The 22,111-nt window shown below is 41.7% G+C and overlaps 2 protein-coding genes across 4 annotated transcripts; both read right to left on the bottom strand.

Annotated features, from left to right (window-relative positions):
• Nucleotides 1-653: 653 nt before the first annotated feature.
• On the bottom strand, nt 654-7,496 carry LOC148332260 (volume-regulated anion channel subunit LRRC8C). Its single transcript, XM_088303633.1, has 3 exons — nt 7,411-7,496; nt 6,223-6,381; nt 654-4,667 (listed from the first exon to the last, which is right to left on the bottom strand). The coding sequence occupies exons 2-3, from the start codon at nt 6,361-6,363 to the stop codon at nt 2,379-2,381; spliced, it is 2,430 nt and encodes an 809-aa protein (XP_088159759.1). The 5' UTR covers nt 6,364-6,381; nt 7,411-7,496; the 3' UTR covers nt 654-2,378.
• Nucleotides 7,497-10,631: 3,135 nt separating this feature from the next.
• On the bottom strand, nt 10,632-21,933 carry keap1b (kelch-like ECH-associated protein 1b). Of its 3 annotated transcripts, none has more exons than XM_088302531.1 (7): nt 21,849-21,933; nt 17,200-18,172; nt 15,784-16,029; nt 14,423-15,099; nt 13,211-13,416; nt 12,963-13,139; nt 10,632-11,895 (listed from the first exon to the last, which is right to left on the bottom strand). In XM_088302531.1, exons 2-7 carry the CDS (start codon nt 17,503-17,505, stop codon nt 11,681-11,683), a joined length of 1,827 nt encoding a protein of 608 aa, XP_088158657.1. In that variant the 5' UTR covers nt 17,506-18,172; nt 21,849-21,933; the 3' UTR covers nt 10,632-11,680. The 3 variants fall into 3 exon arrangements, with proteins under 3 accessions (XP_088158657.1, XP_088158659.1, XP_088158658.1); XM_088302533.1 differs by lacking the exon at nt 21,849-21,933 and adding an exon at nt 21,101-21,119; XM_088302532.1 differs by lacking the exon at nt 21,849-21,933 and adding an exon at nt 19,392-19,725.
• Between the last annotated feature and the right edge of the window lie 178 nt (nt 21,934-22,111).

Here is a 22,111-nt window from a genome sequence, read left to right as displayed (position 1 = left end):
TGTCGTGTTTAGACTAGTGGGCGTTTAGAGAACAAATTCTTGGAATGACATTTTTTCAGTTGACTTCCCCTTTAAATATGACATATTTCCCCAAAAGAATAATAGGTTCACTATTCAACAAAAATATACTTCATTGTTGTCCCACAAAAAATGTGACAGTTCTACAATACCCACACGAATGAGTCACATGACATCAGGGTGTGAAAATGGCGGGTTGGGACTATTTTAGATATTAATTTCTGTCTGTTGAGTCCATTTAATGAAGGTGATAGTAAAATTGCACTCATAAACAGTACACTCACTACATTGAAGCAAAAAATAAGGATAAATGGGTCTAGTTCCAACAGTTTCAGTCAGAGTGTGGTCACTTTTCCCAGGTGTGTCAAGTTAATTTTAGGTGACAGCAAATTTACACGTATATAAACTGTACTCTTATGACATAATAGCAAAAAAATTGAACTGAGCCCAATATCAACAGTTTTACTTTGGAGTGTACTCACTTTTGTTGCCAGCAGTTTAGACATTGGTGGTTTATATGTTGTTTGAGGGGGAAAGTAAATGTACAACTATATAAGCTGTACATTGACTGCATTGAAGAAATGTGCAATTGCTTCGGCGTTGTCCCAAGAAAAGATACAATAAAATAAAATGGAAAACATTGACCAAATTTTATTCCATCAATGAACCTCAAGTAACATGCCTGTTTTTTGGAACGTGAAAAGATGATTACAAGTGCGTTCCATCTTAAAGCAACACACCTGGAAACACAACATGCTTCTTCATGTTGCATCTTGCCACCAAGTCACGTTTTTTTTTTCCCCACAACACACGCCGGACATGGAAAGCAAGCACAGGACAGATATAGTCACACATTGTCTTAGTTTTACAAATCAAATCTTCTATTTAAAATTAAAAAAAAAATCTGCAAAGAACAAGAATGTTCATGTTTCGAGCATTAGCTGCAGTGTAAAGCTTTACTCTATTACTGAGGTATGTTTGCAAACTGACCTTTTTTTTTTTTTTTTTTTTTTTTTTTTTACACATGCAAGTCACAACGTGATTGTGCAGCAGCTTGAACTGAAAAAGCATAAAGCCTTAGTCTGGTTTGATGCTGGTGCGACATTATAACACCAGTAATAATGACATTCTGTAGTTCCTTGTGCAAGTGGAAACTGGTTAAGTCTCAATAGTGGTAAACATTAAAATGTTCTTTTTTTTTTTTAAACAATATTGTTTATTTCACTCAATATAAAATGCTGAAGAGGTAGTAAATGAAAAAAAAAATACAAACCAACTTGCTCAGCAACATGTAAAGGCTAAACATATTTTAAAAATAGAGCGTCCCACCCCATTTTTCTGAGACTTGGTCACTTGTTTTTAATGCACACTGTATAAAAACACAACTTGTATTGATGCAGGGCTAAAACTGTTACATAAGTTGGAAAAACTTGTAAATTATTGACATCTCCGGTAACAATGTAAGTTAGCAGAGCAATGTAAGTAAGTTGTTGTTCGCTCCAAAACAGATTTCTCAGTGGTTGTAATGAAATGTGGGAAAGATAATTTTCACAACAAAAAATGTATTCAGTAGAATTACCCAACTTCAAATTTGATCAAAGTTGGTTGCCTTGAAATTTTTAGTTCACCCAACTTTTTTCTTCCTCTTTTTCCTCTGCCCGGTTGAAAAGAAGAACACATACTGCATTATACCACGCAAAGAAAAGCTCCCTTCACGGTCTCACGCCGCTTGTTTGCCACCTGAAAGGCGGCAATGTGACACTGTGGGAAACACTTATTGCGTCCCCCCCAAAAGACTCCACACTGTTGAAAATGTTCTTAGTAGTTACAAAAGAGAAATCTGCGTTTCGTCCTCGTATCACATAGAAGGAAATTTGGTGACCAATAACAAAGGTCCGGCCATTTAATATTTAACCACATCTATTGTTACACTTTTTGGACAGAAATAATCAGATTAGAAATCACCAAATCTGAACATAACATAAGTTTAAGGCACTTTTGAAAGTGACAAAGTAGTGTGAGGATTAGCAAAAGGTTTCCAAATGGTCATCCAGTGTCAATTTGACGTCAATCTAACGTGAAAATGATTCAATTGATGTTATATTGATGTTTATTTGACATCGGATGCCCATGAGGTAAATGCCCAGAGTATCGATGACTTGCTATTGCAAATTCAACAAGACGACCACAAACAAACTGCGGCCGAGGGTGTCCTGGTGCCAAGTGCACGTATGGACACGTTTATGTTACAACATGGATTTTATTCTGGACAGACGAATCGCATGTTAATGTAATGATAGGGCACTTGTATCTGCTGCGTAAATCCGGCCCAAATGAGTAAAGACGGGCTTTTGACAAACTCAGCTACTAGTCAACCTTGTGCGGGCATGGGACGGCAATAACTCAAGCAGATTTTCCTCCGCTACGAGCCCACTGGTCGTCAACAGGGGACAATCCGCTACCTCCGCAGGTAAAGCCTCCAGGCGGTTCCCTTTGAGCTCCAGTCGGATTAGTTGGGCCAGGTTGGCCACCCTGGAGCTAAGGTAGAACAAGCAGTTGTTTCCGAGAATCAAAGTCTTTAGTCTTTTACAGGAGAACAGCTCGTCCGGTAGGGTCTCCAAGGAGTTGAAAGCAGCGGAGAAGAACTGGAGGCCCTGCAGGATGCCCACCTCGGGTGGGATGGCTGTGAGTTGGTTGTGCGAGACGTCCAAGTGCCTCAGCTTGGTGCAGTAGAACAATCGCGGGGACAGCTTTCGGAGTTTATTCCAGCTGATGTCCAGAGTCTCCAGCGTGTGCAGCTTGCTGATGTGATCAGGGATGTAGGTGATTTTGTTGTGCCACAGGCGCAAGGTCACCAACCGCTGGCAGTGCTGCAGGCTCAGGATCTCTTCCACGGTGGTAAGTTTGTTTTCCTTCAGGTCCAACTCCTGCAGATTGCTCAGGCTGAAGACAGCGCTCGGGATACGCTCCAACTCACAGCCCACCAACTCTAGTGACACGAGGTTGGTCAGCTTTTTCAAGCTGCTGTAGGCTTGGATCTTGGTGCCTTCGTTGTAGATGCTCAAACGCTGCAGCTGCTGTGCAACGTCGCAGATGCTGGCCGGGATCTTCGTAAGGTTGGAGCGCATGGTGAGAACCCTGAGGGCTGTGAGCTCTCGAAGGGAGTCCAGGGTGGCACTCCGGGCTACTTCGGTGGTTAGCGGGCCGGTCAGATGCAGTTCGTCAAGTCTTTGCAAGTGGTACATCCATTCAGGAATCTCATCTAGACTTTCAAAGCACAGGCGCAGGAACTTCAATTGTTCTTTGAGGTGGTTTAATGCGGGCAGCTGGACCTTGGCCTGACAATATATCAGCGACAGATCCTGAAGATTCTCCAGCTTAGCAACACTGGGTGAGATGGAGACATTTTTGACTTGCTCCAATTTCAGCGACTGTATCTCAGCCAGCTCATAGACGGTATCGGGAAGTCCCGGTAACAGAACCAGGTGTAGCTCCTGTCGGTCACTGGCGTTCTTTGCCAGACGGGCGCGCAGCTTTTTGGTGGTCCACTCGTAGTTGAGGTTGAGCTGATGGAGTCGGCTCTCGCTTACCTCAGACAGAAAGAAAGCAAATCGTTTTGCGTAGAGGTCGTCGTATTGGTCCACCAGGTGTAGCAGGAAAGCAAAATCATTCTTCACATCCGGTATGTCGTTGATGCCCGTCTCTAGCCTGACGTGTTCATAGGAGTAGATCCTCAAAGGGCGGTGGAACTGCCAGTACAGCGTGTAGATGCACAACATCCCGTAGACGGCCACAAAGCAAATGTAGCAATAGGCCAGTTTGGAGAACAGGTGAGCTTTGTTGTGGTTACAACAATAGATGTCAAAACCGGTCAGCTCGGGTGGAACCAAACAGCGTACTACAATCTCAATGTTTGGCGACAGTGCCGCCGTGTAGATGATGATTAAAAGAAATTTAAAGACCTTGAGGGACGTTTGAAGCACATACATAATGTACAAGATGTCCGCCTCCTCCACGTGAGTTCGGAACTTTTTCACCTTTTCAAACAAAGCCTTAGCCTGCTCTCCTTCCTTCTTATCCAAAACAGACAGAGCCGACTGAGGCTCTTGAGCCTTCTTATCCGGATTCGATTTATTTGAGAAGGACCGCTGAAGTAAGGTGGTCTCCTCCTCGTCGGCTCGTCTCTCCGTGGGATCTTTGGATATAGTATTTCTCCTCCAATTGACCAACTTTTCCTCACCCCTTTCCTCAGAAACCTCACTCAAGGCCCTGGTGGTCCAGGGGGAGTCAAAGCATTTTCCCAGGATGGTGACAAAGAGGTCAAGTTTGGAGGATGTCCCAGGGAACTTGAACCAAAAGCTGCTGGCAACCATGAAAATCATGGTGTGGATCACCACGAGGTATGGGAAGTATTTGGCATACCAGTGCACAAAGCGCTCGTAGCAGTAGTGGTTGATGAAGACATACTGGTGGATGTCCAGGTTATTCTTACGGCCAAGCACCTCCCGAATGATGGGATTGCTTGGCTTTAAATTGAGGCTCTCCCACGTCTGGTTGTTGCCATAGTTGCGGATGTGGCTGCAGTCAATGGCGCTTGGCGTCGGACTGGTGAATGGACTCGGCAGGCAAGCGATCTTTTCTTGGGTGAGCTGAAGAGAACGGATGGGGAAAGGATTATTGGGTGACGGGAAAGTCATGGCTAACAAAGTCAGTGTCAGTATCCAAAATCTGTTTTCACTTCTGCAACTCTTGACTATTTTTTAGTGCTAGCCTAACTAAGGTAACGATTGCTTATTGAGAGCATGTGGAAATATGATTTCCACTTGAAAGGTATCGGTTGAATAATTCAGTACATACCATTTTGATCTTTATTACTAAGACAGCCCGATGAAAGTATGTGGAAGTGCTTCACTTCCAGTGGGCATTTTATGGAAACTGACTTTTAATCACTTCTATGCAAGCAACCGGGTCTGTGGAGTGCCTGTCAATCTATTAAGTGTGACATCAAAGGACCAAGTAAAATTAAATAAAATAAAATTAAATTAAATTAAATTTTTTGTGACCAGCCGTTTTCTGAAAGTGGGCCCGAAAGCAAGATGTTCTGCCGAATTGTGACATCACAGTGGTTCAATTAGCCAGTGCTAGCTTAGTTTTACTCTACCTTTGCCTAAATTTTTAAGGTTTACATAAAGGCTTGCTACATTCATTTTCCAAAGCCATAGCTAATCAGTTTAAAGTTTATAATATAATTACTCTGAAATCTGGGGAAGTACAAGATTGATTTCCTCAACAACAGCCAAACCTTATTATAGTGACTTTTCATTTAACAAATGGAAAAGCAATAGCTTGAGACTTAAGTCTGTTAACTTAACTTAAGACTACCCAAAAACTAGTACTACTGATATGTGCTACAGTTTTTTTTCAATCTTAATCGTTGTTATCTGAAAAATCTCAAACCTCAACCTCCGAAGCAATGAAGCTAGTACAGTCACCATGTCAATTCAAGTCTAATTTATTTATACATTATTGATATGATATTCTTATGAATTGAACCAATTCAATTGTGAAAACTGAGTTGTACGTCTGAACACTGTGAGAGTTTCAGCTCTGACTTCTCACTCTGTCAACTGAGGGAAGACATCCACCCATCTATGTTTTATTGTACTTGTTATCATTTGGGTCACAGGTGAGTTAGATTTCAGATGACTTTGAGCGAGAAGGCAGGAAACACCCGAATCTGGTCACTGGCCATTTGCAGGTCACATAAAGACATACATCCATTCACATTTACATTTATGGACAATTCGGACTTGTCTTCAGATAGCAACCTGCAAACTCCTCTAAAGCTGAGCTGAAGATTCAAATCCCAAACCTTTAACTGTGAGGCAGACATGCAGCCCATAATGCTGCATGAGAGGCCACATTAATATATGTAATATTCAATTTCAAACAAATGATAGTGTAAGGACTCTGGTGTGTGTGTGTTTTTTTAACATGATGTGATGAAAAAGTGCTGACAGACATGTGAATTTGGTAATTTGTAAAACATATATGTTTTTAATTATTAAAATGTCTTCGGTAAAGTTCATTTTATCATTTGAATAATAACAAAATTGAATTTTTTTTTTTAATATTTTAAATTACCTAAATTATTGATAATTGCACATCCGCCTCACAGCTTGTCAAAGTTTAAGTAGCGCTTACCTGCAGGGTACAGCCAAAGACTCCAATCATGAGCATGGCGACACACAGGTACTCGGAGAAAACATCCCACCACGGCTTGAGCACACGGTACTTGGAGTTCTGCTCGATGCCGATATTTCGGAATTCTCCCACTGGGATCATCCTAGCTGCTGTTCCACACTGAAGGGAAGAGAAGACCACATGAAATGTCATATTTCAATTTCAAAATGATGTATTTGGAGCTTGAATTGGGGTCTTTAATACTAAATACTGAACAGCGTGCAATACAGTATGGAAGGAACTGCTACATGTGTATTAACAATGATTGGACACGCATTTATGTTTCTTCATTTATTTAGCTATAATTAACTTCTCTTAACACCCTCATGACAGTAGTAAACCCTCGTGTTGTCCTCGGATCAAAATGACCCACCACTGTGTTAAAGACGGCCCAAAGAATTCCCTAAACGATATTTCACAACAGTACAAAAAAAAAGGAAACGTTGCTTTTATTCACATTTCGATGTAAGCTGTGTAATTTGCCGTTTAATATTCAATTAAGCTACTTATATTTGGGTTTTAGTGAAGACGGGTCATTTTGACCCAAAGGACTCAGGGTGTACGTATACAGAAAATGAGGACGACAAGAGGGTTTAACATGTGACTGTTGCTTGTAATAAAGATTTTATGACCCAAATAGTAGTAATTGTAGTATTATCAAGTATTATACGATAATTATTATTATTGCTCCGGAACCGAAAGCGCGTGTTTGATGCAACAAGAAGCCAGGAGCGAGGTATCAGGTCAGGTGGATCAACCAGTTTGACAACAATTTCCCCGTTTGGCTTTCACACACACTCAACGAATGTAGACAGTTTGCGATATTCCTTCAACATTCTGTAACATGCCTGACAATTCCTGACATGTTGAAAGAGGACTTAGTAGTTTGATCAAGCAACATTTGTTTGGTGATGTCCATTTGTTTATGTGAGTAGAAGATGCCTTGAGACAGCTAACTCAGGTGAACGACTAAAAAAAAAAACGTTGCGAAATCACCAACATCTCCTCGAAGTCGTTCAACCAGACGAACTGTCACTTTCTGCTCCAGACTAAAAATGTGATTTGTTTTTTTGCAATACATGTTAACCAATCACGAGCGAACTTCAAAATAAAGACTCATCCATATCCTCAAATATTGGACTCACTTACCTTGTGTGGTCGACAGGACCTGAAGGGGTGTCAGGTAGGTGTCGGAAGGCCGTCTTCATAGAGCCAAGAGGAGCGCACCGGTGTCAAGTTGCGGGACAAGACAGTGCAGCACATCCGGAATAATACTTCAAAATAAAGGCGATATATACAACATATCCGAAATCAAACACTTAAAAAATAAGGCGGTTGTAAATATCGTCCCTCGGACGCAACTGTCCGTCTGAGACGGTCGCCCATTTTTGGGGCAGAGGACGGTACGGACTGAACGAAGCCGGAAGTGGGTTTTCGTCAATCCCTTTTAGTACTGAGTGCATAGAATTCAAATATTTCCACACGATGCAGAGTGAAAACTTGCAATATACTCTCTCTCCCTCACGGGCGCGCGCTCGACCGAGAGCAGGAGAAGGAAACGCATGGCTGTGTAATGAAGCAATTTAGAGTCAAAATAAGTATGTCAATTGCGTTCAAATTGAGAAATGGGATAAAGTTCACTAAATACAGCAATTCCACAGTGTAACCTGGTCCGAGATCATCTCTGAATTTCCTTTTTGTGACAATTGAAATGTTTCAGTCCAATGCTTTTTTTTTGTGTGCAGGGTTGGGAGGGCTGTGGGAATGGAGGTTTAAATGCAAGGATGGTAGCGCTTTAAAAGGATGAAGAGGGACAGGGATTATTTTTATGATGTGAAATTGAATGGGCTGTGACCTATTGGTTTGCACCCCACGTGATTTCCTATGGCCCCCAAGAGACTGCTGACATTGTGACAAATCAATGACAAAACACTGCTTTTGACACAGATAAGACTTTTGGAAATTCCCCCCAGGGTCCCATACAAGCTTCTGTTGGCAAGTCTGAAGGCCCCAACGACGAGATGTGCAGCAAGTTCAGCCAGGATTGGACTAGCCATTCGAAAATTTCCTGGAATTTTGGATGGCCACCACGCTTCTGGTTGTAACTGCAAATGGCTCGAGTGGCACATTAAAGCAAATAACAAAATATGGTGTATTATGCTCTTTCCTTATGTTGCCAGTGTTATTTATGTTATTAAATAATGATAAAATGTATCTTTGCTTATCCACCATCCAGGATTTTGCTGGGGTGAAGTGGGTTCGCTGGAAGTTCTTGCCTGAGATCCAGCCAGGTCTAAAGACACCACTGGATGGGGGAATGGATGGCTTATACAATACCATCAACATAGTTCATAGTACACTTGAAAAAGTTTCCAACCAAGTTTTCTTTTCCTTAGCACCAATCCTGCTTGTAAGTTTGAAACCTCGCATGTCAAGACCGTCATAAACTGAGAACTTCCTATAAGTGGAAAAAATATAAATTTCTTTGGATTTTGCGGTCCACAGAACCGAGAACGCAAGAATACATAATAATAATAACATGATAAAGTATAGTACAGTTTATCTCTCCCGGTCGTTTTTTTTTTTTTGTATGGCTGTTAAATGAATTTTGTTGCTCTGTGCTTGTGACGTGCAGTGACAAACTCGATTTCCATATAACAGCATGACACCACACAATACAATAAACGTTTTACTATACAATTATTTTATAGGTTTCTGTTGGAAAACTGTACAAAGCAGATTTTAAATACTCTAATTTCCAACCCAGCTATAGATGAACAACAAAATCCCTTTCAAAGTTAACTCAATTCTTTAAAAACACCCCCCCCCAATCAACAGGCCTTTCGACGCAACAACAACACATGCTCGTTGCTCAAACAAAGAACAAGACACCAGTCTGTTTGTTTCAATACAAAGTGTTCAGTTCTGAGGAACAAGAAAAGAAAATTAAACAATAAATAAAAAGGTGAGCTCTTCAGTTTTGTACAAGAATTATATGAATATCAATGTACAAAACATCATGTATAAACCTTTGTAGCTTAAACGACTGTTACAAACGTTCCCCCCCCCCCATTTGTCCATTGTGTTCAATTGTTGGAACGCTTTGGACAAACATGGTTGCTTTTATGTATTTATTCTTAGGTCTAGTGGAAGAAGAAAAAGTCAACTTTTCAGTGGGAAATAGGTGTTTTTAAATTACAAACAAATCAAACGTTAAAAGCTACAGTATTTAAATTTCCTCTTGAAGTCACAATCCTTGTCTTGGCACTTTTATTGAAGACCAGGTTTTACCTGTTCAACATGTTGAGGCTCATCAAGCAACAAAATGTCATTTGGAGGATTTAGACCTTTAACCCATAAACCACTTTGCTGTTTACTTGCACATGCTCACGTTGAATATCCAATGTGAAATGGTGCCAACGTTTTGTGTGCGGCTGACGTCAGAAGCCCAGCAGGCCTGCTATACAATTCAAAATCTTAAGTGTCCGCTTTTTACAATGACTGCCAATTGCACATGACCGCGTGAACCCCTTTTGATGTCATAGAAATTAAACGTTTTTGAGAGAAAAAATGTTTGAGAAATTATTTTTCTTTAAAGGAAAAAAGTTTTTAAGATAAATTTAATATTAAGAAAAAAAAAGCCAATCTAGAGAATAAAGTTGTATTTTTTCATTCTGACATTAAGTGTCAAAGTTTAACCAGGGAACTAAATTCTAAAAATATATAATAATTTTCTCATAAAATTACAAATTTCATTCTGGAAAAGACAACTTTATTCCCGAAATATAGCTATTACTGTAACAATGTGCATTGAATTCTTGAAAAAATGGATTTAATTTTTGTAATATGCTTTTTGTTCTTGGAAAAAAAAAGAGACTTCATGTAGAGACAAATATATGTGACAGTACCTCATAACCACAGCCGAGCTTTTAACTCATTCACTTCCAGTCGAAAAAAAAAAGAAAGATTTTTGACGTCTTTATCCGTCAATGGCAGTGAATGAGTTAATTGGCCCAAATTTAAAGTCCCTTTAAAGTGCAAAGAAATAAGTCTTGTAAATCTGACAGGTTTCTCGGCCTCCTCAAAGCGTGTCTCAGCCTCACTTGAGAATTCAAATAAAGACACCAAATTCATCTACAAAGCGTAGCATCCAGAGAAAATGCATTATTGGGGGTAGGCGTAGCGAGTTAGCGAACTGCATTATGTAATGGTAGACATGGGCCCAGCAATAAGAAGTACCTTGCAATTGCGCTGGATAACAGCTGATACAAAAACGGCGCTCAAGTTCCGATTATAGTTAGGGTGGTGGCAAATTACGCCAGACACTCAGCACCCTTTTCGCCACGCCAAACAAACAAGGAAAACTGAAATGGTGAGAAACAGTTTAACGCTACGGCCACAACTCCGTATGACAGTTTACCTTCCGACATGGATAATGTATTTGAAAACACTTTCTATGCATGTAGAATTTGCTTTATGGGGTCTCTCAGGTAGGGAGGATACTTTTTTTTTTTTATGATTGTTTTGGTGCCCTGGTCCCCTGATGAAGGTATGCACTTTTTAAAAATGATGTTCATTATTATTATTCTTTTTGTGGACCCTCAAGTTATTTCCCAGACTCCCGGCGGTCCGGTGACCACAGTTTAAGAAGTACAGGTCGAAAACACACCACTGCACTTGGGCCATAAAACCTCTGAGGGACTGTTAAAAAAAACGTAACCCTCAAATTCTTGTAATGTACAAAAATAAACATTTGTCCAATCAAATGTTTAAAATACACTGATCATGACCCTCTGAGGACTTGGGGAAAAAGTGAAATGGCCCCCCAAGTGGATAAAGGTTCCCATTGCCGATTTAGATGCTCTGCCGCAATTTAAAATTTAGTGCTGACTACCAAATTCAAATGAGTTTATATTTGCAGCTTCAGTATGAGAAAGTCTTCTCGTGTGAGGCCTGTCGCCGTGGGAACCTTTTATCTTGACACTCAGTACACTGATGGTGAACATACACATCCCACAAGCATGGTGCTGGCACTTACACAGCCTCAAAGTGACAAACAAAAGTGACTTTGAATTGGATGAGATGATGTCGAGAATATTTTCACCCCCCATTGACCCTTTTACACAGGTCTCCCTGCCCCCTTTAGCTAGAAATAAAGAGCCCCTGAGGGGCCAGCGCGCGCATGCAGCCCTTGTCAGTCCAATTTGGGACCTCAAACGCCAGAAGTGAAAACAGAGACAGACAGAGTTCTTGCTGGGTTTGGCAGAACACAGGCAGAAGTCAGGGTGCCATTGATTATACTGCCGCGGACAGTGGACTTCAGACCTTTGAAGTTCTAATACTGATTTGGTGTTAGCTCCAGAATTGATGTGTAATTGTACGTGATGGTGAGAGAAGGTTGGGCTTGGTGGGCGCGGGTTTACAGTGTGCTGTGTTGCCGATTGTGTTGTGAAGCTTCGTCATGCTCCCGCTCGGGTGCGGGAAACTGAGGCGGGTCCTTCTGGCAGGGCTCCATGGTAATGGCCACGCCAACGCCGCTACGCCCTGACGTCATGTGCGTTACCTCCGACCAAGTGTCCTTCTCGGGATCGTAACACTCCACGCTGTCAAGGAACGTGCTGCCGTCGTAACCTCCTATCAACACAAACGATGGTTACAATCATCAGTACAAGTGTTTGTTTAGTTTATTTTAGAGGGGAGACATAAAAACTAGGAATGTCCTGATCGCACTTTTTTGGGCACCCAAGTCACAGTCTTTGACTTTTGACTATCTGCTGATACTGAGCCACGATCTGACACCCTTGCAATGCATTAAGAAAAAAAGAGCGCCATACGTTATAATAATGTATTTTCATGTAATTATAAAAACCCATGGCAAATATAAGCACTTCATATATCTTAATGGTAAACAATACATTTATAAGATTATTTATTGGCTTGTGCAGGCTAAAATGACAAGTCCACGCAGCTACATAGTTGGTGGGTACATGCATGATTTTCCTCATTTAGAAACAACATTGATTCATTACCTTGTGAAATGCAAAAGTGGAGAATAAGCTAGATGCTCAACAAATAATTTGCACTCGCTAAACGTCTACTTTAAGTGAAGTCGTTTGGACGTGTCAACAATTGCTAAACCTGTCGGTCTGTTTGCTGGCGAACGTCACATGACCAGACCCAGAAAACAGGTGAACCCCGATTGCTCATTACCTGAGCACTTAAACACTATGATATCATTTTCAGTCGACAGCAAGTTGTAAAATGAGCGCCCCCTGAAATGGATAAAAAAACGGTGGATTTTTCTGCTTAGTTCGTATTCCACAAACACAATATTAAGCAGAATGCCATGTTTAGTCTAGTGGGGAGGCCTACAAAAGATTGGAGGAAATTTTGGACTTGACTTGACAAGTGACAAACAATGAGCTACTTTTTGCTGTGGCGCAAGAATTCCGTCTGCCATCACATGGCACAAGAAGAAAAGCTCAGGTTTTCTCTTGGATTGTTTTCTAGTGATAGCCTAGAAGTCTTTTTCATACAAATATTTACTGTAATTGTGACTACTGTTATTCTTTACATAGGTTTGTGATTAGGCAATGTGACAACTAAGTGATTAAACTATGCCGCGTTTTGAATGAATAAAGGCCGCCCTTTGCACTACTTTGTATGAACGATAGTCTTTCTGTGCCTGCGGTGCTCCTCACCCAATACGTAGATGCGTCCGTGTAAAGCAGTGACTCCCAAAGCACTGCGACGGTGCCGCATAGAGGCAGCAAAGCTCCACATATCCGTTTCCACATTGTAGCGCTCCACTGTGTTCAGTTGGTTTGTGCCATCATACCCACCCATCACGAAGATGTGATTACCCAGAGCGCAAACACCTACGAGGAGGAGAAATGTTAGTCAAATGCAGTCGTTTGCAAAGTGACCCAACCATGTGTTTGTTACTCACCAGCTCCAGATCGCATGGTGTTCATTGAGGCCATGGTCTTCCACTCATCTCTCTCTGGGTTGTAGCACTCGCACGAGCTGAGCCGGCTGGCCCCGTCAAAGCCGCCCACGGCATACAGTAGCCTGTTGATAACGGCCACGCCCACCCCGATACGCCGAGTCAACATGGGGGCAACCAGCTGCCACTGGTCCCTTTCCGGATCATACCTACAGAAAGGAAGCAACACATGCTAATCATCTTCGGTGTTATGATCGTTATCGTTCTTGATTATTTGTGTGACTGCTGCAGCTAGATGATGGTATCAACTGAAGGAAAAAGTCATTATAGTACCCTGGGAAACTCTTGACTATAAAATAATCTAAATATCATTGAATTACTGTGAATTCATGAATCATGTTGTTACCGTCTAAGGAAAAGCAATTTTTTTAGCATTGCAAAATTGATAAAAAAAACACCTCCTGTTATGTGATTTTATTGTCTCAAAAGTCAAAATGAAAAAAATCAGGACTCCTGGGAAAAGAAATATAACATTGCTGATATCAGAAATATTGTTTACCATCTTAATATACTTTTAAAAGTTAATAGGCCACTCCGCCTGGCTGACGTACGCCGTAATGGAAGTTAATTCATTTCTGGAGTGAAGGTTTTCTCACCAGATACCTATTTATTGGTCTTAACGATTACATGTCAGTTTTAGGTTCGCTCTGCAATTAGCATGACTTCTCCATCTTTCCTCGTGGTCTGTTCATGAGAAAGATTTTTGTCAAAAGTGCGTTTCTATGCCATCATGGAAGTGATGATTACTGACTTAATAGGGACTCAGCAACGTGTTTAGTCACATCAGCTAGCCTGACGAAGCTCATTGCGAGCTACCTGGTGTGGCGTAACTAAGTTGCCTTGACCTTCTACCACACGCACGTAGGTTACATAAGCATGTTGCGCCACGTTAATGCACATGCGTAGATCGCAGTCAAACTTTTTGGGACTGTCTCCGTGGTTAAATTATCAGAAAAACTTACAAATCTGTGATTCTCAGTAATCCTAGTCAGTGTGTTTTGATGAGGGGCAAAAAGCTCATTTTGACTCGCAAACTATCATGCAAAACTGCTTTATTTCAATTCTTGTATTATGCCGTGCTACAAAATTTCTGCTTGCATTAATAATGTTATGCGGGTATGTTATGTTGACACTGTATGAGCACTGTTCACTTACCTCTCCACACTGTTGTGGTGAATGCACCCATGTGATCCACCCACCGCATATATCATGCAGTCGATGACTCCCACTCCTATTCGGTTCCTGGGCACGCTCATGGGTGCACATGGCAACCAGCAGTTGTTCATGGGGTTGTAGCAGTCCAGTGAATTAGAGTCCATGTTGCCATCGGGGGCGTTGTTTCTCCCACCCACGGCGTAGAAAAGCCCACTGATGACGCATGCTGCCAGGCCACTGCGAGGTACCTGCAGGTCGGCTAGCCTGAGCCAGGATCCCGCGCCGGGATTATATGCCTCCAGGTAGCTGAGGGATTGCTGGAAGTAGCCCCCGGCTGTGTAGATGAGCTGCGGTACCTTGGGGGTTCGGCAAGAATTTACTTTGGTGGGCTTGTGCAGGGTGAGGTCCTGGAAGATTTGTGCAAGGTAATCTTTACACTGGGGGTCCCAGTCAAGCGATTGGAGCTGCGCCTTCAGGAAGTTGGGGGTGAGGGAATGGCAGCGGACAGCATGGAGTAAGGCCTGGACGTACGGCCGACGGTTCTCTCGGTCATAGCGCACCCAGGCCTCGCACGCTCGGAAGACTTCAGACTCGCAGCGCACATTGAGCTCGTCGCGGCTGATGAGGTTCACCAGCTGGCAGTGGGACAAGTTAAAAAACTCCTCCTGTGTCGCGACCTGGAAAAGAGGACGATGTAATCGGCTTTGAATGTCGGCTGAACAAGTAATCCGAATCAAATCAACGTTCGGAATGTATGTGCATTAAAAAGTTGCAAGTTAAGGCACGTATATTTTATTTCGATCGTTTCTAGATCAGTTCAGTGATTTAAGAAATGCTGGTGCAAGTTTTTACATATCATCGTGTCATGAATTATGAAAAGATGAAGTGGCTCAGATTGGCCACAGATTTGTTTGGATTATTGTTGTAATTTGATTTCAGGCTTACCTGCAACCCTAGTGAGGACAGACGGGACAGAAAATGGATGGATGGATGTTTACGGTACACTCGTTTGGTAGAATTCTGTGCGCTTAAAAGACCACTAGTCTTTATATAGCATATGCCTAACCTATAAATCGTAATATTGAAGGGGAAACAATATTTTTAATAAATGTTCAGCCAAACTATGATCACTATGTAACACCAAGCAACGATTTCAAGTACACCGTTTAATTAAGGTGTCTATGATGTGGTGAAAAAATGTGTTTCTGTTTGGGCCTGCTGAAAAGGATTAATGACGTTAATATTAAATTCAATAGGGTAAATTAATTTGGCATGCAATTAAATTGATTTACGATCTTTGCCATGGAATGACTCAAGCTTGCAAGTCACTTCGCCACGCTATATCTGTCTGATGAGAGTACCTGGCTGAAGTTCATGTAGATGTATTCCCGAGCCTTCTGGTGGAGCTCCGCGCAGCCGATCTGCTCAGCGAAACTGGCGATGCCGATGGCGTTACTGGGGTCGAGTTGCTGGACCAGGAAGTCACAGCAGGCCTTGACGACGCTATCTATCTGGTACATGACGGCACCGTTCATCACGTGGATCACGCACTTCTCTCCAACAGAGATACTGGCTGTGTAGGCAAACTCGATCAGTCGGTTCATCACCTGTAGAACCAGAACGACAGAACTTGTATTGTGAATTGTATTGTTCAAAGGTAACCATCTCTTTAAGTAAGTCAAATTAGTGGTTATGGTAATATCTTTGTTAGCCACGTGTAACAAAATTCATACAGTTTAAAGATCAACCAAAGTGTTCTGAAATAGGTGGGCAAGTCAAACAAAACGTGGATTCCAAAGCAGAATTGCAAATCTCACAATACCGAGTGTCTCAATGATTAACCGTTGTCACAGGATGTGTGTGTTTTTCACCACCGTTGATAAGCACAGAAGAGCCGTCACCATCACGAAACTGTACAGGTGCCGTTTAACGTTTTAACACGGTTGTCTGTCATACAAATGCAAAAAGAAGTTAACCATTACTTCAAGTGGTGGAGAACGGCTTGCTAATGGCAAGTTGATGAATGATTTGCCCTTATAAACAACCTTAACTCAAAAGTGGTCCAGTTAAACACTGTAAGTAAATCTTAAAAACTAAGCAAACAGTACAGGTTCTTCAGTTGATGATCTTGACATGTCATTTTAAAATTACACGCGTCATAAGAATACTGTATTTTCACAACCAGAAGGCGCACTTTTTTTCTTATATTTACTCCCAAGTGGACAGGGCGCCTAATAATGCAGCGGGCCTTGTGTATGCACTGAGTTCCATAATCCGAAAATGTTGTTGTGACTTTGATGAGTGCTCCGCTTGACTGACTGAGAAGCGTTGCCCGCTGACACAATGCTTATTACAAAAAGTGAAAAACGGACATGACTGAGGACAGCTTGCGGACGTGAAAAATGACGCAAAAGAAAGTAGGTATTGTAGTGCAGCAAATGAATTCGGAGCTTGCCATCATTCCGGGAAGCTTGACGAAGGCATTCCAACCGGTGGAAACGGGGCATTCAAAGTGAAGTTGCAAGCAGCGTGTGATGGATGACATATGTCGAACACAGTTTTAGTAAGACTGGGAGGCAGCGCCGGGTGAGTTACGCCACAATTTGCGAATGGATTATGGGCAAACTCTTAGCCGCTAATGTCTGCTTGCTTCTAGGCCGGCCCAAAAAATTAGGTCTTCATATGTAAACAGTCACCCATTTTCATAAAACCTAATTAGCATCAATATGACCTTACCATTGAAGACATTTTGTGTCAAATCAAACAAAATGTCTCACCTTGGGGTGGATGCCTTCGATGGGCACCAGCTCCATGCCGCACTCCTTCAGGCCATTGGTGAACATGGCCCTGAAGACGGGCGATGACGACGCCAGCACCACCTTGTGAGCCACGAAGTCCACGGCCTCCAGGTTCCGGTAGCGCACACGCAGAGTCACGTCGCAGAGCTGGCGCTCCAGACGCAGCTCGTTCATGATGGCAAAGGCGGCGGCCGTGTGGCTCTCGAGCGTGTAGCTGAAGACGCGGTGGCCGTTGCGCGTGGACGGAGTCACCAGCGCTTTGCATTCTGTCAGGCACTCTGACATTTCCTTCCTTGTCTCCTCCTCCTTAGTCTCTCGCACAAGAAACGTTTGGCGGTATCATGGCACCACTGGGCAAGCGAGGGTGAAATTGGGTGGATCTTGTTTTGGCTGACTTGGAGTCAATTTTTTTCAGATACAATGACTCCTTTATTGAGTTCAGTACCTGTGTCAAGCTTTGTGACTCATTGCGGAGTTACTGGAGACCTCATAATTGCTTGGGCTGCTACGCAACTCAGTTCCAACATACCGGTAATTGAACTTGAGAATTCCATTGACCAGCGAGAAAAATGTGTCGGAAAAATAAAGCAAACATTCAACAGAAACCACTTGAGGCTATTTGTGCCATCAAAACATCTTTGCAAACAAGTTTTTTAACTCTGATGGGAAAAGACAATGTAGTCCGATACTTGTAAAATGAAGGTCTTGTTGTTCTTGACAGCCCATTTAACCCTTTTGTTAGATAGTTTTCAATCAGCACACCGATAAACTATAATATCTGGGCGGAGAAAAGAAAATCTGAAAAGATAGGGGGAAAAAAACTTAAGTAAGTAATAACTTGGAGGTTTTTCCCAAAAATAAAGTCCGGGAGAAGTATTTGTTAGCTCTTGTTTTTTAATCCTTCCAACATGGTAGCTTTTTGGCACCAGGCTGCAGTCAGCTCAACTAACACCTGAAAAGAGAGGGGAGAAAGTGACATCAGATACTGAATACACTTAATACGGTGTCAAAATACATCTCAGTGTATACCAACTAAACGCTAATAAACACGGTCTTATGTTGTCTGTACTACATGAGACAGCAAAAGTGTATCTACGGAAATTATTTTGAGTGCAGATTAAATTGAGCGACACTTCCTTCTTATCATGACGCCGATGCCTGTTCAAGTCACCGCAGCACAGATTATAAATTCCCGCCTCACATGTGCAACATATCTGAAACATGGTAGTTCTTGTGTAAGATGACACGTCGGAGACGAGAATGGAAAAAAAAGCACTCAGCCCTTGAACCAAGCAAAACTGGTTTTTACAGTCTTCTTCAGGTACAAGGACAACAATGAGATACAAAAGTGAACCTAATAAATGACATGATGCCAGGTTGTAACGCTGAAAGAACAACTTAATTCAATCTAATAAGAATTTAGTGAGCATTAAACATTTGGTCAGCAAGAGATGCTCTCAGCCCGCTTGCAAGCAAACTGTGGTACAGCCCAAGTGTGGCGACTACACAGAATAAACACATTTACCAGACACATTAAAATGTATCATAAATCACAAACATTTAAACCCAATTCAGTCATCAGAAGTCCATGGACACACAAGCAATACTTTTTAAAAGTCTAGTGAAATCGTAGCCATTAAAAATATTATCAGCATTAATATTAGCGTTATAATTGTCCAATCGCATTGGGACTTCAGCCATATTTATTTCACTGAGCACCATTGATTAAATTTGAAACACGAAAATGTACTTTTTGTTTCTTATTGAGTAATAAAATATATGCAAATAATTCTGCCTTATGTTGTAGCATAACTATGCATTATTAAAAACAGCTTAAGAAGCCATGTAATGCATACATACTTTGGAAGTTCAACATTGGGTGTGACTGAAATTAAGTCTCACTCAGCATGACTCAGTCTTTTATTTTCCCTTGCAGGAAACAATGAAAATAAATGCAAGCAAAAATTCCACAGCTCGACTCAAGCACAAATATTTTATATTCTTAAGCACCAAATTTAAGTTGGTTCAGCGAGGTGAACTTTTTTTGTTCACAGGAGCCCTTCAACCAGCAGTGATTCGTAACACAGCACGAGCGCTCCACAAGATGAAATTTAGTAAATGGCAAAACATAAATAGAATTTGTCCGTCAGACTCAACCAAGAAGTCCTTACCAAAAGGGATTTCTGATCTTCATATGGAGTCATGTGTTGAAATCCCACTCCTGACAGGTCAGTTGGCAGCAAAGCTCAGTTGGCGGAGCATGAGACTCCGAATCACAAGCTCGCGTGTTTAACCGTCATGTTGGGGGAACTAATTTGAACAACTGTCACTGAGGTACACCGCAAGAAGGCTGAAGAAGCCAAACTGTCTCAGGTACGATTGTATTGGCTGCTGCATTTACACCTGAGGGCACCTGACTCTTCTTTGAAAAGCTGTTCACTGCTCCAGTGTTTGATGAGTGGCGAAACTGCTCAGGTCAAAATGCAGTCTTAATCAAACAGTTACGTTCACAGTGATATGAAACATACTGCGACTGTGCTGCGCTGCTTTGCTTATATCTCTCTTCAACCTGACAATTCCCCAATCATACAACTTCAGCTTGGGAAAATGCAGTTTGGTGTGCTTTTGCACAAGTTCCTGGTACCGGGTTACACTGTGTGTGATTCACAGTAAGCTGAACACACAGAAAATGTATTCATTGTTCAGGAGAACTCAAAGGCAAACATTTTGATACGTCATGCAGAAATGTAATGGAGTTTCGTGTGGTGCAATTACTATTTTGCCTATTGTTATATTTGTTTCAGTTACGGATGATTCACTTAGATCAAAAACAGATTATTCAAAGGGAGAGACAAACATTGAGAATGAGTAGGATTGTAACACTGCACCACACAGGAGATCCCTTCATAAGATTTTGAGTGCTTATAAGATTTTGAGTGCAAAAATGTATTATTTTTGTAGGGCTGAACAAGAATTCGAATACAAATCATTATTGCAATGTAGTAGAATGCAATTTTCAAATCGCAAAGTCTGAAATCTTTCCACATGGCAAGAAGTTTTTCTCTCCATGACATTTTGTGTCTCATAGTGAGAGAACCACCTTCCCGGGAAAGCACTCATCTATATCTGCACTTTTTCAGCATCCAAAGCATTCTCTTCCCTCGCCACTTGCTTCAATGCTACACATTACATCATGAGTCATCAAAAGGCGAGGAGGTCATGGTTAAGTTTTCTGATATCAGTGTGACTGTAAATTAGTTAACAATGTTAAAATGTGACTTCAAACAGGGCCTGTTTGGGCTAATAAAGGTTTTACAATGGTGGAAGCTCATCTCTGTAAAATTATTCTCCATTTGTATTGGGAAATTCAAGCAAATCAAGGGTCAAGGAAGTGTGTAAAGGTTTTTGCACTGAAGCAATGACAACAACACATGGCCTGGGGGCTAGATCAAGCTTGCAACATCATTTGTCACGGCCGACTAAAGCAATTCAAGTGTGTCTACTTTATGTGTCTTACTAACTGGATTTGCTCTTTTCATTTTGGCAGAAAATGTGTTTTTTTTTTTTAAATGTTTTTTTTATTTTTATTATCACAAGCATTCTTTCATTAAGTCCCTTCTTGGAAAATTACAAGAAACCATTTTCTATGAATTATTTTTTTCCAGTGAATTTGTTGTTAAGCATATATATAATGTGAAATGGATATCGGGGCAATATAATGTCAAAGTATATGTAACAAAAAAGACTATGTGACAATACATTTATATGATTTTCAGTCATGATGAGCCTCTGAGGGAAACCGTGACTAAAATGTGGCCTGTAATGAAAACTGGTTTTACACTCCTGGAGTAGAGGATCCAATTCAGATGATTTTAAATACCTTAGGTGTACTCCACAAGTTCAACTTAGTTTGTGAATCCCACTTTCTGACCCTCAGCCCAGCTGACTCGATGGCTTCTACAGACGTCCTCTGATAAAATACAAAGCCATGCAGTGGTTGGTGCAAGAAGCGCTGACTGTAAATGGTCAAACGAGGACAAGCCACTAAACTGGCGTACGTTTGATCACTGGCATGTTGGCAACGAGTTACTCGGTGACTCATCCTCTTCACAGTGGAACTGAATGTACCAAAACATGACCCACAAGTGCAGCCAGATCTTACATAATGAATTTACACAGAATGGGACTGCCGTGTACTCAACACACACCATTCATAGCTTCTTCTGTTTTGTTTTTTTTTTTATATTCGGCCATTCCCTTCAACATCCGCGTCCACATGCTGCATTTGGCGCTTGTTTTGCTCGTAAACACAAGCGGTAAAGCGCTGAAAATAAAGATGCACCGAAATGAAGCTAAATTCATCCAAGCCTTAATGTAGCGCCACGAAAGCCACCAACTTGTCATTGAACAACACAAGTGAGCTTGCGTGTTCATTGTAATCAAAGTGAACGAGCTAGATTCTGATAATAACAACAGACGGTAGCTAGCGGCATTGAACCGCTTCGAGAACAAACACGAGATATCAGGTCCCACTAGTCGTATTCTGGCGGTTTGAACAGAACCGCGTTTTCAGTAATATCCTCATTAAAGTCAAACTTGAGCTTAAATCTGTCAGAAAAGATACTCACGTCGCGTAGCCGAGGTGCTCCTTGATTAACTGTACGCCACATAAGAAAGGGGAGGAGGGAGGGAGGTGGGGGGAGCGGGTGCGCGGGGCGGGAGGGGGAAGCGGTAACTCACCATGACTAAGCATAGTACGAGGGCCTCCCTCTCCTTTCACAATAAGAGTGACCCGCCGTGGCCTCAGTTGACACGTAACGGTGTCAATGGACTCGAATCGATCAGAGCTTTTATTGAGAAAGGATTATGTCAGAGTGACAGTACTTGTACT

Source organism: Idiotropiscis lumnitzeri, chromosome 8 (genome assembly GCF_059441095.1).
Source record: "Idiotropiscis lumnitzeri isolate Australia: NSW breed Sydney's pygmy pipehorse chromosome 8, RoL_Ilum_1.0, whole genome shotgun sequence".
Taxonomy (NCBI): Eukaryota; Metazoa; Chordata; class Actinopteri; order Syngnathiformes; family Syngnathidae; genus Idiotropiscis; species Idiotropiscis lumnitzeri.
This window is presented reverse-complemented; position numbering and strand designations above follow the sequence as displayed.

Excerpts from the sequence above, each read along its gene's own strand:
- LOC148332260 (XM_088303633.1), bottom strand. The coding sequence starts at position 6,363 with ATGATCCCAGTGGGAGAATTCCGAAATATCGGCATCGAGCAGAACTCC. Across the intron at positions 4,668-6,222 it reads TCTTTGGCTGTACCCTGCAG|CTCACCCAAGAAAAGATCGC; the intron begins GTAAGCGCTACT and ends CGTTCTCTTCAG.
- keap1b (XM_088302531.1), bottom strand. The coding sequence starts at position 17,505 with ATGTCAGAGTGCCTGACAGAATGCAAAGCGCTGGTGACTCCGTCCACG. Across the intron at positions 13,140-13,210 it reads CACCATGCGATCTGGAGCTG|GTGTTTGCGCTCTGGGTAAT; the intron begins GTGAGTAACAAA and ends TCCTCCTCGTAG. Across the intron at positions 11,896-12,962 it reads CGGACGCATCTACGTATTGG|GAGGTTACGACGGCAGCACG; the intron begins GTGAGGAGCACC and ends TTGTGTTGATAG.